The sequence below is a fragment of the Stenella coeruleoalba genome, assembly GCF_951394435.1.
Source record: "Stenella coeruleoalba genome assembly, chromosome: 1".
Taxonomy (NCBI): domain Eukaryota; kingdom Metazoa; phylum Chordata; class Mammalia; order Artiodactyla; family Delphinidae; genus Stenella; species Stenella coeruleoalba.
Window position 1 is genome coordinate 40,437,958 of NC_137169.1, and position 20,220 is coordinate 40,458,177.

Consider the following 20,220-nt stretch of genomic DNA (forward strand, 5'->3'; position numbering starts at 1 on the left):
TCTCCCTCAGGAGTTGGATGACCAGTTTGTCTTGGTTTTCCCAGGAAATTCTCAATTTAAAACTAAAGTTTAAATTCCTACATCCCAGGAAACCCCATACTTCTAGGCAAACCAGTTTGGTTGGTCACCCTACCAGTCAGGAGTAGGTAATGGAAACAGCATGGCTAAGGGTCACACAGATCTGGGGCTGAGGCTTTGCTCTCTGCCCCTGAGTAGTTATGACACCCTTTTCTGAGCCTGGGTTTCCTCAACCCGGAGGTGATAACCTCTGACTTTCCTGCCTCCTGGAGCTATCATGACAATACCATGATGCAAAATCATTTTGTAACAATAAATTGTTGGGCAGATTGTTTCATATTGTGCCCAAAGAGTTAGAGGTACTGGCTTTAAATCTAATTCCTACAGAGTAGTTAGAGTCTTTAGACAAATACTTCTCTGGCCCTTAGTTTCTTCGTGTGCAAAATGTGGGCTTTTGGCTAGGTAATCACTAAGACTCCTTCCTTCTGGGATGTTGGGCAGGATATTAAGCACACCATCTGTATTATTTGAAGTAAATAAATGGTAAATATTATTGGTTTTGCCCAAAGGCAAGATCTGAGATTTGAGTTCAGTTTCAACTGTTTGACGGCAGAGCCAGTGCTTTTTTTCGTACACCAGGCTATTACATGTCAGCCCCTTTTCTTGGAGAAAAAGCAAAGGGAGGCAGTGGGGCAGGTTGAGGAAAATTATGGGTCTGCTAGTCAGTCCCACGTGGATGCCAGGCTCTGTACTGCACTTACTTGCTGTATGACCTTGAGCAAGTCCTCATGGCAGACACAACAGAGCCAGGTTCAACTTCAGATCTCTCCACTTCAAACCATAACTAAGCTCTTAACCACTACTATATTAGAATAGGGAAAATGACTAAGATTTAAATTATTGACTTGGTATTCACGTCCCAGCTCTGCCACTTACTAGCTTTCCTAAACTATTAGAGCAAGTTACTTAATCACTCTGAGCCTCAGTATCCTCGTTCGTAAGATTGGGAAAGTGATAGATACCCTTTCCAAAGTTCTGAGAGGATCATAGAACCAAGCACAATGTCTGAAAGCTGTCTATGACAGAATGATGTGCATTAATCTTGAATTCCATACAAAGAACCTAAAATCCTAGTAATTTAGGCCATAGTTTGAGTTTAAGGGGATCTTGGAAGTCACTACCTTCTGGTTCATTAATCAGCAAATTCTCTTCGGCTCTCTCATTTCCTCATTTGTCTCATGGTCCCATGACTGGGATTGTAGCATGGATTCTTTCCTTCCCTCTTCCCTTCTGTGCTTCTTTCCATTTGAGTTTTGAGGTCAAAAGAATACCAGTAACTATAATACTTTGCCAGCATGCCCTATAATTTAATTGGGAACACTGATACTGATAGGTCCACTCTCCCTCCCGGAGCATGAATCCCCTCCACTTCTCCCTAACAGGGAACCATCCTCCTTCAGCTGAAGCAGCTCTAGAACTCACCACATGCTGACAGCCCTCCACTGTTGGATAGTTCCAGTTGGTAGGATGCACTATATAAAACTAAATGGTTAGACGATGGTAGAAGTTGTCACCAAGCTCCAAGTTTTCAAACTTCATTTGAAGGTAATGTGGCAGCAGTGAGGAAAGTGATAGGCCTATAATTCAGTCCCATGTGGGCTCCAGGCTCTGTTGGCATTAACTTGCTGTATGATTTGGAGCAAGTCATCTGTCTTCTTCTGGTTTCTATTTCCCATCTGAAAGACTGTAGATAATAATCTCTCTTTTATAAAGAGGGGAGAGGGATATCAGCATATATCTTTTTTAAAACAAAATTCAACTCAATCACTGATAAGGGAAGAGGACAAAAACACATCTTCTCTGGTGGAAATAAGAAAGAATGTCCTGCATCCTGGCTGGGTTCTACCCTTGCCTGGTTAAGAACTCTCCAGTAAACACAATGTGAAGATCATCCAGAGTGGACAACCTTGCTGGCTCCTGTGTGAGGAAATGGTGGCACAGAGAGGTTGTATGACTTACTCATGATTCATTCCATGAGCTTGTGGTAGACCCAGAGATGGAATATATTTTAAAGTCTATTTTGTCTGATATGAGTATTACCACTCCAGCTTTCTTTTGATTTCCATTTGCATGGAATACCTATTTCCATCCCCTTACCTTCAGTCTGTATGTGTCCCTAGATATGAAGTGGGCATCTTGTAGACAGCACATACATGGCTGTTGTTTTTATATGCATTTAGCCAGTCTATGTCTTTTGGTTGGAGCATTTAATCCACTTACATTTAACGTAATTACCAATATGTATATTCTTATTGCCATTTTGTTAATTATTTTGGGTTTGTTTTTGTAGGTCTTTTTTCTTCCCTTCCTCTTTTGTTCTCTTCTCTTGTGATTTGATGACTACCTCTTTTTTTTTAATATTTATTTATTTGGCTGTGCTGGGTCTTAGTTGTGGCATGAAGGATCTTCCTTGTGGCACAAGGGATCTTTAGTTGCGGCATGCATACTCTTAGTTGTGGCATGTGGGATCTAGTTCCCTGACCAGGGATTGAACCCAGGCCCCCTGCATTGGGAGCATGGAGTCTTAGCCACTGGACCACCAGGGAAGTCCCTTGATGACTATCTTTACATTGTGTTTGGATTCCTTTGTCTTTGTGTGTATATCTCTTGTAGATTTTTGCTTTGTGGTTACTACAAGGCTTTGATATAGCAGTTTCTATATATGCAAGATTGTTTTAAGTTGCTGGTCTCTTAATTTCAAATGCATTTCCAATATCCGGCATTTGTACTCTCCTCTTCTCACGATTGCTGATTTTGATATCATGTTTGTGTGTGGATGATTTCCTACCTTTACTGTATGTTTGCCTTTACTGCTGAGCTTTCCCATTCAAATTTTCGTATTTCTAGTCATGGCCTTTTCTTTTCCACCTAGAGAATTTCCTTTAGCAATGTTGTAAAGCTGGTTTGGTAGTGCTGAATTTTCTTAGCTTTTGCTTGTCTGTAAAGCTTTTGATTTCTCTGTCAGACCTCAATGAGAGCCTTGCTGGGTAGAATATTCTTGGTTGTAGGTTTTCCCTTTTCATCACTTTAAATATTTTGTGTCACTCCCTTCTGGCCTGCAGAGTTTCTGCTGAAAAGTCAGCTGATAACCTTATGGGGGATTTCCTTGTATGTTATTTGTTGCTTTTCCCTTGTTACTTTTACTATTTCTCTTTGTCTTTAACTTTGGTCAATTTGATTAACATGTGTCTCAGCATGTTCCTCCTTCGGTTTATCCTGTATGGGACTCTTTGCGCTTCCTGAACTTGGATGACTGTTTCCTTTCCCATGTTAGGGAAGTTTTCAGCTATTATCTCTTCAAATATTTTCTCAGGCCATTTCTCTCTCTCTTCTCCTTCTGGGACCCCTCTAATGTGAACGTTGGTGCATTTAATGTTGCCCAGAAGTCTCTTAAATTGTCCTCATTTCTTTTCATACTTTTTTCTTTATTCTGTTCTGTGGCAGTGATTTCCACTGTTTTGTTTTCCAGCTCATTTATCTATTCTTCTGCCTCATTTATCCTGTTATTGATTCCTTCTACTGTATTTTTCATTTCAGTTATTATATTGTCCAACTCTGTTTGTTTGTTCTTTAAATCCTCTAGCTCTTTGTTAAATATTTCTTGTTCTTCTTGGTCTGTGCCTCCATTCTTTTTCTGAGATCTTGAATCATCTTTACTATTGTTACTCTGAATTATTTTTCAGGTAGATTGCCTACCTCCATTTTACTTTGTTCTTCTGGGATTTTATCTTGTTCCTTCATCTGGAACATGTTCCTCTGCTGTCTCATTTTGTCTAACTTTCTGTGTTTGCAGTACCACAGGCTACAAGATTGTAGTCCTTCTTACTTCTGGTGTCTGCCCCCTGGTGGGTGAGGCTGGTCCAAGAGACTTGTACAGCCTTCCTGGTGGGAGAGACTGATGCCTGCTCATTGGTGGGTGGAGTTGGTGTTGTCCCTCTGGTGGACAGGGCTGTGTCAAGTGGTGTGTTTAGAGGTGGCTATGGTCTCAGGAAGGCTTTAAGCAGCCTGTCTGCTGATGGGTGTGGCTGTGTTCCTGCCTTGTTGGTTATTTGGCCTGTGGCATCCCAGCACTGGAGCCTAAGGTCTGTTGGGTGGGGCCAAGTCTTGGCATCAAAATGGCGGCCTCCAGGACAGCTCATACCAGTGAATACTCCCCAGTACCTTTGGCACCAGTGTCATCCCCACAGTGAGCCACAGCCACCCTCCGCCTCCCCAGGAGACTCTCCAAGACCAGCAAGCAGGTCTGGCCCAGGCTCCCATGAAGTCATTGTTTACTCCCCTGGGTCCAGGTGTGCACGAGACCTTGTGTGCATCCTCCAAGAGTGGTATTTCTGCTTCCCCCAGTCCTATGGTGTTCCTGCAATCAAGCCGTGCTGGCCTTCAAAGCCAAATGCTTTGGGGGCTCCTCCTCCTGATGCCAGACTCAAGACTGGGGACAGGCATGTGACTCAAAACTCTCACCCTGGGATTTCCAGTGGTGGTCAAGTGGTTAAAACTACATGCTTCCAATGCAGGGGATGCAGGTTCAATCCCTGGTTGGGGAACTAAGATCCCACATGCCATGCAGTGTGGCCAAAAAAAATATTTTAAATAAAAAAAATAAAATAGAAAACAGAAAAACAACTCTCACTCCTGTAGGAGAACATTTGTGACATAATTATTTTCCAGTTTGTGGGTCACCCAACTGGTGGGTGTGGGATTTGATTGTATTGCACATGTGCCTCTCCTACCATCTTGCTGTGGCTTCTTCTTTGTCTTTGGAAGTAGAATATCTTTTATGGTGAGTTCCAGTCCTTTTCTGTCAATGGATGTTCAGCAGTTAGTTGTGATTTTGGTATATTTGTGAGAGGAGGTGAACTCAGGTCCTTCTATTCTGCCATCTTGTCCTCACCCCCTCCCCAGAGGTGGAATATAGACTCAAGTCCATGTTACTCTCACCCCACTACCCTACTTCTACTTCCACAGTTCCTTGGGTTACATGATCTATTCTAGACTAAATTTTTTAGAGTTTTTCCTTTTGTTACATCTCTGGCTTCAAAAGGCCCCTCCTCATGTTTTCTCCCACCCCTCTTTCAATCCCTTGGAAACCTTAGATCCTTGTGTACTTTTTTACATTCTTCAAACTATTCTTATGCTTTGGGAGCTTTTTTTGTGTGTGTGTGGGGGGGATAGAGTTAAGTAGTATAGATTTACCTTTTTGTTTTGTGGTAATTATAGATTCTAATGGATTTGTGAAACTAGTGCAGAGAGATCTTGTATACCCTTCACTTCGTTTCCCTCAAATGCTGCATCTTTCGTAATTATAGTACAGCATCAAATCAGGAAATTTACATCGCTACAATGTGTGTGTATAGTTCTATACCATTTTATCACATGTAATCATCAACACAATCAAGATACAGAATTATGTTACCACAATAAAGATCTCCCAGATGCTACCCCTTTATGTTACACCCACCCCACCTCCTTCATCATCCTATTATAATATGAATACATAACATCATAATCTACTGGTGTTGACACTTACCAATTTGAGTGAAAAGTATAGAAACACTTCCTCCTTTTAAGTCCTTTTACCTCTCCACATATAATATAATTGTGTTCAGTATTTCCTCCACATACATTGAAAACATTGGAAAATGTTATAATTTTTGCTTTGACATCAAACATAATTTAGAGAACACAGCGAAAAAGGAAATTTTGTTGTATCTACCCATATTTTCACTTTCTGTTTCTTCCTTTTGGATAGTCCAAGAATCCTTCTTTATTATTTCTTTTCTGTTTCAAGAACTTCTTTTACCCATTCTTTTAGAGTAGGTTTACTGGTGACAAATATTCTTAGTTTTTCTTTCATCTAGAATGTCTTGATTTCCCCTTCATGCTTGAAAGACATTTTTGCTAGATATAGAATTCAGGGTTGACAATTCTTTTCTCTCAGCATTTGACAAACATTATGTCACTTCCCTCTGGCATATTTCCTCTTATTATTCGACACTTTCAAGATTCTTTCTTTGTGCTTAGTTTTCAGAAGTTTGATTATGATGTTTCTTGGCATAGATTTCCCTCAGTTTTTCCTGTTTAGGGTTCACTCAGTCTCTTGAATCTGTAGGTTTATGTATTTTTTTCAAATCTGAGAAGATTTCCTCCACTTAAAACACTTTTTCAGTCCCATTCTCTTCTCTTCTTTTGATTCTAATGACATGAATATTAGGTCTCTGAGGCTCTGTTCATTTTTCTTGGTCTATTTTTTTCTGTATTGTTCAGAATGGGTAACTTCTATTGTTCCATCCTCACATTCATTTATTCTGTCTCTGTTCCCCTGCACTCTGCTATTGATCTCATCCACAAGTAGGTGGTGGAAATCCATATTCCTCATGTGGTCTGACATCATAGGTGAAAGGGATTCATTACTGACCAGCTGGAATAACAGTCCAAGTTCTGTACTTTTCTCTGATATGAACTGGTTGGGGGTTTGGAGCAAAAATGGAAGCCTAGGCTCCCCACTCAACCTTTGTTGTTAGGGGAGAAGATGGGCCTACAGGTTTTTTCCACAGTGTTTGGCTAGAGTAGGCAATTATTGTCTCAAAGTTTCTGTCTTACTAGGCTGCCCTTTCCTGTCCTTTGCTTAGCCAGAACAGGCTTTTGGGAAGGCTTGGCTTTTCTCTGTGCCTGTGGGCATTTCCAGGTTGCTGCTTTCTTGAGCAACCATTCTGGCATTTATGAGGCAACAATAAAACCCAAGGTTCTCACCACTATATCATTTGTCAGGTCCTGAGAAACCTTGCCATTCTTGCCTCATTTCTTCACCTTTCAGAGTCGTCTCTGTTTTTCCCATAAGTAATGTGTATGGTTTTTAGCTGTATTTAGTGAAAGAAATAGGGAGATATGCATCTATTCCATCTTGTCCCAGAACCAGATGTCTGTAATGTCTTGCCTTTTCTTTTTAATGGATATGTATTTATTTTTGGAAACTTGATTTTATGGCATTGCATTAATGCTAATAGACTTAAAATATAAAACTTAAATGAGAACAAAACAACTACAAGGACCATATTACATCTCCTAAATTAATCTTTTTTTTTCAATGTCAATTCTTAATGCTGTCCAGATTGCAGTAAACCTGATAGAGTGAAAGACCAATATGATAATAACATATTCATATTGAATATGAATATTGAATATGTGAAAGACCAATATGAATATAACATATTCTGAGAGCATGCATATCATGAGCTTATAATCATTAACTCTGCAATCTCTCTCTTAGGAACTGATTCTAAAAAATAATTTAATAAATGTAAATCTATATAATAGTATCTACTTTAGAAAAACAATATATAGGCAGTCTAAATAGCCAGCAATAGGAATATGACACAGTAATTTGTGATACTGAAAATGGTAAAACATTCTCCAACTATGGTATAATGAACATTAGGATCAAACATGAGAAATTGCTTCGATATAATGTTAAATGAAAAGGACAGAATACAAATGGGTATATATATTTGATTGTTTCCATGGAAATAAACTAAAAAGGAAAATGTAATATTAAAAGTAATTTTTAGGTTTAGTGCAGGGATAATGGATTAATTCGTTTAACAAACATTTATTGAGTACCTACTATATGTCAGGCACAGTTCTAGATGCTAGAGATATAGAAGTGAATTTTTTAAAGTTTTTTTTATATTTATTTATTTATTTGGCTGTGCAGGGTCTTAGTTGTGGCATGTCAGATCTTTAGTTGCCAAGTGTGGGATCTTTAGTTGCGGCATACAGGCTCTTAGATGCAGTATATGGGATCTAGTTCCCTGACTAGGGATCAAATCCAGGCCCCCTGCATTGGGAGCATGGAATCTTAACCACTGGACCACCAGGGAAGGCCCAGAAGTGAATTTTTTAAATGACAAAAATTGCTATTCTCATGGTGTTTACTTTCTAATAGAGGGAGAGGTCACTAATAAAATAATGCATTATAATTTGTTAGGTGGAAATAAGTGCTACATAGAAAAATAAAGCAGGGAAAGAGGATAGGTATATGGGGGGTGGGCAAAGGGATGTAATTTAATTTTAAGTATATGACTTATTTGTTTTACAAATTATTAATTCATGAATTTATAATTTTTCAAAAATATTATTTTGTAACAATAAGAGTAAAGCACCATTATTTCAGGAAAAAAAATAATTTCAAAATTTTAGACATTTTTTGACAAGAATAAGGCTAAAGATTATCATTATGTTAAGAATAGAGAATATAGATCTATTGCTTATTTGTACATAACTCTATCACTGCATTTAAATCAAAAGAATATTTTAACCGTTTGTTTACTTGCTGTCTATCTCATGGGCTTGTATCTCTTTCCTCCATTTTTGTAGCCAAACTTTTGAAAGAACTGTCCATAATTATGGTCTCCATTTCTTCACACTTTCTCTATCCCCCAACTCACACAGTCTGGCTTGAACTCTCACCACATCACTAAAAGTACACTCACCAAAGCCTCTAACAACCTCCATGTCACTACAGACATTGAGCATTTAAAACCTTAATTATCTTTGACCCCTCAGTAGCAGTTGGCAGTGTTAGCCACTCCTTTTTGTCTCCTCGGTTTCATGACACCACAGTTTCTCGGTTTTTTTCCTACTCTCTGGCCGGTCCCTCTCATCTTCTTTTGTGCTTCTCATCCTCTTCCTGACCTTTAAATGGGGATTTCTCAGAGCCCTGTCCTAATCGTCTCTTTTCACTACATATGACCTCCCTGGGGGATCACATCTGTTCCCACTGTTCTGGTTATCATCTACAGGTTTATGACTTCTAAATATGCACCTCCATATTCATGTCTTGAGTTGCTTATCAATATACCCTATTGCCTACTTGACATCTCTGCTTAGGTATCTCCCAGGCACTTCTAGCTAAATGATTCCAAGGCTAAACTCATCATATCCCCTATCCAACCAAATCTGCCAAAATTGTCTCTTGTCCCATGGCCCCTATCTTCAGTAAATGGCACCACCATCCCTTCCGTTGCCTATTCCAGAAAACTTGGGAGTCATGCAGGACACCACCTCACCCCCACTTTACTTTACCCGCCACAGCCTGTCAATCACAGACAAGTTTATTCAACCTCTGTTAACCCTCAAATCCATCCACTTGTTTTCATCACTACCGTTATCCTTCTAATCCATCATTGGCTTAAGGTATTGCAAAAAATCTCTAAACAACTGTCTTCCTCTCCAAGATATTCTCTATTCAGAAACAAGACTAATCTTTATAAAATGCCAATCATGTCCTGGCTCTTGGTTAATCCTTTCAATTTCTTTACATTGCCCTCAGAATCAAGTCCAACTCTTTATCTCGGTTTACAAGGCTCACATCAGTTTCACTCACACCTACCTCTCCAGACTTTCTCCTTGGAATTTCATACTCCAATCACATTGTCCTTTCTTTGTTCATCAAAGGTGTAATGATCTGTTTCAACTCTTGGCCGTCAAACACATTCTATCACTTCACACATACCTCCACCCACTATGATGTAACTTTTATTGATCTTGTACCTCTCAGCATAAATAACATTCCTAAGGAAGGTCTCTTATCCTTGAAGCAGTCTAAGTCTTAACTGCTATATAGCATGCTGAATAGTTTCCATGCATGCTGAATTATCCCATTTTAACAGTTATCACATTTATCAAAAGTTACGTATTTAATGTCTAGCCCTGTAGACTATGAGCTCTATGAGAACAGTAATCATATTTCTCTTGTTTTACTCCAATACCTTACATAATTCCTGGTCCATTGTAACTGCTTAGCATTTATTGACAAGCTTAAGGAAGGAAGAAAAGAATAAAGGAAGGAAGGGAGGGAAGGAAGGAGAAAGGGAAGGAAAGAAGGAATAACACTCATTCAGTCAGTCTTGGGTGAGACAGAGGAAAATAAATTTATTGAATTAATAAGATCCTTGAGACTTTAAAAAGTATTTACACATCCATTTCACATTTATTTATCATAACAACTCTGTAAGAAAGTATTATTATGCACTTTTTACACTGAGGAAACTGAGGCTCGTAAAAGAGGTATCATGGCTCATCAAGTTATATCTTGCATTTGGAATCCCATTTCCTTAATTTTGTTCTTGTCCAATTTCCTCAAGATCTAGCTGAAATACCACCTGCCCCAGAAGCTTCTCCCTTTCTCCCCAAGTCCTAATAGTATTATTTTCTTCATCTCTAATCCACAGCACATTTTATATACCTCCCTAGTGGCCTTTAGTACAATGCTCCTTACATTGTGCCTATTTATGTTTCTGTTTCATTTAAACCCCTAAAAAATAAAATTTTAAAGATATAATCCAGGTCATATTCATATTTATCACCCCAGCACCTAGCACAAAGTTAGATGCTCCGTAACAATGTGTTACATGAAAGCTACATCTTAGATATAGTCCAATCTCCTCAATCTACTACAATGGACAAATCAATCAGAGAAGTTATTTCAGATCTACCAAAGGCCACACAGCTGCATGCTACACGCTGCTTCTTTGTGCCCCCTTCTCTACCCTTTCCATGCATGGAATATGGGAGGAACAGTAAAGGTAGAGTCCTGAGGTCTCTAGCTAATGCCACCACTTACTAGCTGTGTAAATATCCTAGGTTTAGTTTCTGCATAGGTGAGGATACAAATATCGGCTGTTTTGTAATGCTGGTTTCCAACAGTGTCTAGCACATAGAAATTTCAGCCTTTGACAATATTAAAAAATATTAATCAGTTATGGTTGAAAAAACTTCATGCTACAGAGTCCCAACAACCAACAATCCCTGTAAGTCTAATATGTAAACAGAATTAGAATGAACTAAAATAGGCAGAAAACTTCTGAATCTTTCAGTTTCTCCACTTTGCTGCTAGGTATGCTGATTTTATCTCCTCAAGGCAGAACAGACTTGAGTGATCATATATTTATTTGCATAATGGCTTTTTAGTTGCTTCTTTTGCTTATTTGCTTTCTACAACTAATTGATTACCAGACCCATGCTAAGTTCTGAAGGCATCTTTGCTTGGAATCAGTTACAGCCCTCTATGACAGGTGAAGATGAATGTTTATTTCACCTTGAAAATGTGAAGAAAGTTTATTTTCCCAATTTGGTATATATTTCATCCAGGAAATTTAGGGCTTTTAATGTTTGTCATGAGGTAAGAATATTTCCAATGCCTATTTGTAATATTAAAATAGGTAAAGCCCCTAGACAAGAAAAGTATCCACTACTTCTCCTTTTATTATGGTGGTTGCCCTGGCATTGGGGAAACTAGAATTAGGAAGACACTAGAGAAGACAAGAGAGCTGTATGGCAATTGTCAGCCTCGAGTCGGGACACTGTTTAGAATCCTAAATTGCGGAACTCCATAGGACCAGTAAAATCTAATAATCTGAGAGCTAAACAGTCACATCACTTCTTATGTTACCCTGGGTACATTTAGGATGATGATTACTGGAAGATAGGTTCTCATACTGGGAATCAACAAAGGAATGGAAGAAAGTCCTAGGCAGAAAGCACCAAAGGTACAGAAACGATCTTCAGAAAAAAACAGTAGAAAGAAGGGTAACAATTATGGCCTGCAGAGATCAGTTAATAAAATTCTAAAATGAAAGTTCTCTTTGGGAACAGATCGTTTCTGTCACATTAATCCTGTATATGCCCAATATCTATAGTGCATAGCACATTAAGGTGCTCAGTAAAGTCCTATCAAGTAAATAAATATCCAAATGTCTTGCTTGAGGAAAAGGGAGTGTGAAGGAAGGTAAAAAGCTTTCCATCCAAAGTCAGGGGATGGTAAAGCAAAAGACAGGGGAGATGAGACATATCAACAACTTGATTTACTCTGGTACCTTGTGCCTTATTGGCTTCAACTACACCAAACTTGGTTCTGAAATTTTAAACTCTTTTTAGACGATTAGAGAAGTCCAGTAACTGGATAACAGAGGATGCTGAGAGCCTGCCAACATTGGATAAGAACGCTAACTTATTTCTAAGGCATTATAATATAAATACAGGGACTCATTAATATTTCAAAAGCTTGTCAACAGCCCTGACAGAGGGGACCCAAATGGTAGTCCATGAGAAACAAAACAAAACAAAATGAAATAATTAAGGCAAAAGGATTTTCAAAAGCACACAAAAAGAGAAGACTCCAGAACTGAACACTTGAGGAAACCAAATGGTGATTATTGCTGTTATGTAAGATCCCAACACAGAGCCTGGTGAAAGAAGTACAATGTTATTTTAAGGCCCTTGTGAGCAGATCAACAGTGATATCCTTCGTTGACAAGGTTTGAAGCACCTATCTACACATATGCCTATTCACAGAAATAAGTGCTCTGTTATTATCCACTCAGGCCGAATTCAGAGACTCAAAGCAAAGGCCTACCCCTTGTTCAGATCCCAATGTCAAAAGGAAACTGAGGAACAGCAGCAGAGTTAACTTGATTTAGTAAAGTAAAAAACAGGCCCAGGAAGATATTTTTATCTTTTAATAAAGAGTTTTCATTATCATCATCAAACGCCTACACTTTTACAAACCTGAGTTTCTCAGCCCAGCATTTATAGAAAATTGCCAAGTATCTTTTCTACATAAAAGCACAATTCAATATTTATGAATTGCTAGCTTTCTATAAATATAGGTACTTGGAAATGATCTTCTCACTAGTCATTAATATTTGAACAGGTATCAAAGCTAGAATAATATTAACAATTCCTGGAATTTGTATAGTATTCTACATTATACTATCAATAATAGATGACATTTATTGAGCACTAAGCAAGTGCCAGGCACTTTACATGTAAATTCTCATCATGAATTCAGTTCAATTCAAAAGCATTCACTTAACATCTCCTGTGTGACAGATGAATAACACTTGGTTTCTGTCTTTAAAGACTCTCATTTTGGTGCAATCAATGTTGAATGAATACATGAATGAATGGATGAAGAAATTAATTGGTTTGAATGTCAGTGTGGGATAATAACAATAACACAGGCTCCTCCCCTTACTATCTATGGTCATGAGAAAGTCCTTAACCTATCCTAGCCTCAATTTCGTCATCTGTAATATAGGGATATTTAAAATGTCCCTTGCAAAAATTTTGTGAGACTAGTAACAGCAAATATTAAACATCTGCCAAAGAGTGGGCTCTCTCAGTAAGTGACAGTAGTTATTATTAACATCATTATCATCATCATCATCATTACTATTATTAAGTAATCCTATACAACTGTCTTCATCCACACTATAGCAATGGGACAAATAGAACTTTAACATCCAAAAAACCCAAACAACATCTATACAAAACACCACAACAAACAAGCAAACCAAGGTATATCTTCTAAACTGTAGCTCCTGATGTCCTCCTAGGTTACTGTACAATATGTATGCCCAGGTTAGAAAAGAAAGGAACGGGATCAACTTAATTATGCTTCCAAATATATCATGATAAAAGGCAAACAGGACAGGGAGTTTATCAAATAACAGACTGTACCTTCCTGCATAATAGAATGCTAGTGACTCCAAACATGGGACCATGTTTTCTATTCCAACATTCTCAAAGAGCAGTAGCTACAGCCCAGATAATGGCCATCCAGAAACTCATCTAACTCTTCTTAGTGCCAGTGAGACTAAGCCCTAGACATACAGCAGATAAACTTGAGCCCTGGGTCAAATTCCCCAGTCAGAAGGAGGTCCCATTCTGTGGGTCACTTACCATTTTGGTCTGCTGGTAGATTTCACCATAGGGGCCATCCCATCTCTATAAAGACTTTTAGTTTTGCTGAAGTTAACAATGTTGAAAATGACTCTCTGAAAAAGAAAGAGGGAAAAGTTTATCAGAAGACTATGCTATTCAAGTTGCAACTTCCTGATAATTAGGACTGGAAGTAATAAGCAGGGTTATAGGAAACCATATGGACTAACTACCAGCATAGTGAGGATAAATGGTGTTCACAGAAATTCAATATGTTTCTGCTAGCTTCTCTGCTAGCTTAACATAGTAGTTAAGAACACAGACTCTAGAACCTGGAAGCCTGAGTTTTAATCCCACTCTACCACTCTCAATGTGTGACTTTGCCAAGCTACTAAATCTTTCTGTGCCTCAGTTTCCTTATCTGAAAAATTGGGATAGTAATGGTACCTAGAATTACTGATGAGAATTAAATAATTTAATAAAAGTATAGTGTTTGGAACCATGCTTGGTGCATAGCGAAAGCTATATAAGTTTTAGTTATCATTATTAATTGTGCCCTCTCTCTAGGCTCACCTAGAATTTCCATGGAAATGAATAATATTATCATTATAGTAACAGTAGTGCGTTTGAAGTTCAACAAAACTAAAGATAACAACTTAGTGCAAAATTGAAACTAAAAAATTTGTAACTGCTCAGCACCCCTTTGATTAGAACTAAAGGATATATGTCTGCTCCCCTTTGTTATCTTCTGCTAGGGGCCAGGAGTACTGAGCTCAACCTTAATCTCAGTATCAGTTTATAGTAGCACAGACACTTGGGTGAGCTCCTTCCCTCTCTGGTTCTCACCTTTAAAATGGGGAGTGGAATGTTTTAGATGACTAAAACCCTTCCAGAAGGGTAGTATGTTAAAAAGAGATCAGGTCTTTGTTTTAATAAACAGCTTTGTCACAAGTGGGGAGGAGAGACTGGGAAAGGAAAGAGAACTGGGGCTAAAAGACATTAAATGACCACTGAAACAGTCCAAAGGAGAGAGGATGATGTTCAGGGCAAGGGCAGCCTGAATAGTCAGAGAAAATGAAAAGCTTGCAAGAGGTTAACCATAGGCTGGCTTTTCTATCCAGAGGCAGTGGAAGACAGAAGCATCAAAATTCATGTATTATTTCATTGAACAAATGTTTATTGTGTGAGGTATTAATGTCAAGTGCCAGAAATTTTATACACTTAAAATTTTTTAAATATTCTCTTATAATTATAATAAAAATATTAACATTTCCATTTTACAGATGTGGAAACTGAGGTTCAGAGATATTAACTAACTTGTCTTGAGCCATGCAATTAAAAGATGGAGAACTGATATTTGAACCCAAGGGATAAAAAAGTGAAGATATCCAAGATCTCTACCCTTGAGTTACTCACTAAAGTTCAAATGTCATAACTCTAACCAAGTCTATTTTCCAAAATAAGGGCAAAAATAAATATAGTGGCAATTTTTCAAGCCTTTAAAATTTCATTTTCCTTTAAAAACAGAAAATCAAAACCATTTCCTCTGGCCTCATATTTGGGACTACCATAAAATGCTTTGTTCTATGAAATAACTTCTTAGGAATAACTCATGTTTTCCTTTCTCCTCAGAGACCTAACCATTGACCCCATCTCCAGGCATTTCAGTTTCAGAACTCCTTTCAGTCATTAAATTAAGTTATCAAGAATGTCCAAGACTATTCCATTATTAATAACCTGGACCTGCCTGTTGTCAGTTCAATTACTTCTGCCAGGGTTTTGGCTACTGTCTGTTTTAAGAAAATCAATATCAAGGGGACAAATGGCCTTTGAACCTCACAGGGCCTAATCCCCCTTTTTTCTTCTGAGATTCCAGGTGTCAGATCCATCTCCAGTGAACCCGGAAGCCATGGTGCACTTTCAGGATCTAGACTAATGCTAAATGCAGGGGGAAATCTAATACAGAAATAATGTGTATATGTGAAGTTGGAATAAAGAAATTAAAAAGTGGAATATTTATTGATCATTCATATCCTAATACATGCCAGAAATTTTCTCAGGTGTTTAAAATATGCTATATTATTTAGCTTCTCTAGCCATAAACAAAAGTTGTTTATTTTAGCCCAATTTTAGACATGAGGAAATTGAATCTAATAAAGGCTAACTGGCTTACCCCCCACCCCCAGATCCCAGAACTATTAACTGGTAGAGCTAGGACTTAAATCTTAAGTGTCTGGACAATAAGTATGCCTTTTTTTTTTTTTTCCCTTTGATTGCACGTCTTGCAGGATCTTAGTTCTTAGTTTCCCAACCAGGGATCGAACCCAGACCCTGGCAGTGAAAGTGCAGAATCCTAACCACTGGACTGCCAGAGAATTCCTGAACAGTCTTTTATTATTCTCCACCTGTGCATTTTTAAAAATGGTTTCTAGCTTACTTAGTAAGGCAGCATGTGGTTGTGAGAATCAAAGGTATTTGGAAGTAAGCAGTGCAGGAAATCTTGGCTTTCCATATTTTCTAGCTATTTGTCAGTTATATACTCAAAATACATCAGATGAAACTGTAACCATGAGGTAATGGTAACAGCAACAACTATAAAAATAACAACTTCTGAGACTTTCTATGCACCAAATTCTAAGTTAAGCACTCATAGTTTCAGTGTTTTGTGTATTAGAATCACCTGGATAGCTCTTAAGTACTAGAGATGCCTGGACCTCACTGCAAGCTGATATCTGATGCATTATCTCACTTGTTTTGAGGATAATGAACTTTTTGAGACAGGGACTATTCATTACCTCTTATTTATGGATGAGACAAGTGGTATTGAGATTAAGTAAATTAAAATTACATAATAGTTAGTAGTAGAGCTAGAATTTGAACCAAGTCCACTGACTCAAGAGAATAAGATCATGGACTTTCCAGATAGATATATCTGAGACTGAAAGCCAGTTCCCCATTGGTTCTGTGAGCTTAGGCAAGATGATTATTCATTTTGATATTGATTTAAAAATCAATCTGGAATTCAGATGATAATACCATCCTAACAAAGTTTTTATAAAAATCTGTGAGATTACATAAGTAATCACCTGTCACATTGCATCTAGATAAGAATAGGTATTCACCATTTATTGAGATTTTCCCCCTTATCTTCAATGAAACTGGATCTTTTAGTTCTTTACAGCTTCCTTCCTTCCTTCCTTTCTGCCTGCCTGCCTTACTGCCTTCCTTCCATTATTTATTTTTCTCTCTTCTCTCTATTTAAAATTTTAACCCAGGCTTCTTGTTTCAGTAATATGATGCTCTATATTGAAACTTTGCAAATGGTGACCTGTAGCACAAGCTGTCAAGGTAGCCATGTGTGAGGCCTGGGGCTCTGCCCATCCTTAGTAAAGGGGTTGTGGTGCTGTGGAGGAGTTCAAGAGCTCCATTCCAGGTGTAGGCCAAGGAGTGGTCCAGTGTTGCTGAGGGTGTAATGAGAAGCCTGCATGCAGTCCCAGACAGTGGCCTTGATTCTCTATCTTCCCATATATCCAATACTTTTGTCCAGTCAGGAGTAAAATTTCTACTTAATGGTGTCCAAGCTAGTCCCAAGGACTATTCTAAATAGGCATGCACATTCTGCAAATTAGAGGGTCATCATTATTCTAAAATGTTTCATTATCTTAAATCATTGTAGTACTGAAAGTTTGGTTAGATTTTAACATCACTTGTTTTTCCTTTTCTTTTTTTTTTTTTTAACATCTTTATTGGGGTATAATTGCTTTACAATGGTGTGTTAGTTTCTGCTTTATAACAAAGTGAATCAGTTATACATATACATATGTTCCCATATCTCTTCCCTCTTGCATCTCCCTCCCTCCCACCCTCCCTATCCCACCCCTCCAGGCGGTCACAAAGCACCGAGCTGATCTCCCTGTGCTATGCAGCTGCTTCCCACTAGCTATCTATCTTACGTTTGGTAGTGTATATATGTCCATGCCTCTCTCTCGCTTTGTCACAGCTCACCCTTCCCCCTCCCCATATCCTCAAGTCCGTTCTCCAGTAGGTCTGTGTCTTTATTCCTGTCTTACCATCACTTGTTTTTCACAAGAAATTTCAACAGTACAATTATGAATGAAAAAAGGAGAACTGTTACTTTAATATAATTTCATATGGTTTAAATATTTGAACAGTTTAAAAATTTTATCATTTTATTGTGTGAACAGTTTCTCATTAATGGCTGACTATTAAGACTTTGAATAGATCATCATTGAAAAGTCTTGATCAGGAATTGCATATATCCATTTCAGAAGTCAAAACCTCATATAAAAATGGAATGTGCATGGACAAAAACTCAAGTGTTTCAATTAAAAATTTGAAGATTAAAAAAATTTTAGCATTTGATATCCTCTGTATATATTTTTTGTTTCATTCAAAAATTATGTGTTAATTTTTTTCACCAAGCTTCATATAGTCATCCTCCAAACATTCCCCAGGTACTCCAAAATTCTGCATAGATATCATCTTGCCTAAGTGTACACATATTATCTTCTCTATGTGCCTGGGTGTGAAAAATGTTAGAGAACACTGCTCTGGATAACCTTTCACAAACTCCTAGAAATTACAGAATATTTAAGAACATTATTTACATGAAGAACTCCTAATAAATAAAAAGAAATCCATAGATGCCAGAAAAATACAGGTGCAGAAGGAAGGTCACTGGTCTTAGTATCTAAGAAATTAGACTTCTAACATCTGTGCAAGGATAGCAAACGAGGCCTTGGATCTGCATGAGGCAGGATGTCTGACATGAGATGCCTTCACAAATTTAGGATCCTCAAAATGATATAATATTAGTGGAACTGTGGTATAGAAAGAAATCATTCACTAGCAATGGGGGATAACAAAGATGCATGCCTATCTATTCATAGATTTGAGAAAGAAAAAGTAATTTTCAAACATGGGCCAGAACATTTTGAGGTTTGGGTTGGAATTTACATTACCAGCTTGGTCTTAAGAACCCAGGTAAAGCATTTACAATAAATTTAGTTACAGGAAGATAACCCTGGGGCACCTGGTCAAAACAAGAAAAAAAAATCACTTTGAATGCACACATTTTCAGTCCGGGCACACAGAATTTCCATAATGAAGTCCTAAAGAGGTCAAACTTTCATATAAATTTATAAAACATACAAGAAAACAATACACACTAAAAGTGAGAATCAGCAGAAAAATAGATAACTGAATTAGACCACAAAGAACTTCAGGTCATAAAACTATATGGTGAACTATAAAGAAAGCATTTTTTTAAATGATTAAAAAAATGTTTCAAACACATGAAAACAGAACAAAGCACAATAAAAATTTTAAAACACTAGAAATAGTCTTGAAAAAATTAAAGAGACCCTTTAGAAATTACAAAAACTTAATTAAACTAAAAATTTCAGTAGACAGGTTAAGATGCAGAATGGATGAAATTTTCAAAATTCAACAGAGAGACTTATAAAGAGAGAAAATACAAAATGGGACAGAGGGGAAATAAATAAAAATATACATCTGATAAGAGTTCTAGAAAGAGAGACAAGAGAAATTGGGAGAGGCAAAATCTACACAAAGAAGGCTGAATATATTCCAGAATTGATGAAAGACATGTATATTCAGATTTAGGAATCAAAAGTCCATCCAAAGCAGGATTTTTAAAAAATCTAGATATAGACACATCATAGTGAAATTACAAAACACCAAAAGTGAAGAGCATGTTTTGATAGCAAATCAGAGAAAACAAAAACTACCTACAAAGACACAGAAGTTAGACTTATGCAGACTTAACACCAGCAACATGAGAGACCAGAAAATAATGGAATAACATTGCCCAAGAATGAAGGTATGATAAATTTTCAGACAAACAAAGCTTAAGATGTTTAGCAGTTTCAGACTCTCAGTGAAGGAGCTACTAAAAGATGAACTTCAGAGGACGAAAGAAATTGAACATAAAAGGTAAGAATGGCAAGAAACAACAATGAGCAGAGAAACAAGTAAATCTAAATAAGAACTGAATGAATAAAACTATTATTATAACAGTATTAAATTTTAGGAGTGTTAAAAAGTTTGCACCAAAACACTGGTCAATAAAACAGATGTGCTTGGGACAGTGGTGAAGAGGAGAGAGGCAAGATCAGACTTAAAGTATTCTAAGGTCTTTGTATGATTCCACAGGAGGATAGGGAAGCTAATAACTTAAAACATTGCTATAAAATAAGAATGTGGGAATTCAAGAGTAGTCAACACAATAATAGAAACAGGATTTATAAATTCCAAATGAGTAAAAAGAAGAGAATAAAGAAAGCATGATAAATATAATAGAAGATATGATAGGATAGGGGATAAAAAGCAAAGAAAAACATTACTTATTGAAAGCCCAAAATAAGATAGTGGAAATAATTC

The 20,220-nt window shown here is 37.4% G+C and overlaps 1 protein-coding gene across 2 annotated transcripts in view; it reads right to left on the minus strand.

Annotated features, from left to right (window-relative positions):
• Positions 1–20,220, minus strand: part of LOC307188045 (BEN domain-containing protein 5) — a gene marked incomplete at its 3' end in the record, with an annotated part of 1,401,459 nt that overhangs the window by 739,064 nt on the left and 642,175 nt on the right. For both annotated transcript variants that reach the window (XM_079924747.1, XM_079924746.1), the window contains exon 4: positions 13,819–13,913. In XM_079924747.1, the coding sequence (XP_079780873.1) occupies positions 13,819–13,913 (95 nt within the window). The remainder of the gene's footprint in view (positions 1–13,818; positions 13,914–20,220) is intronic.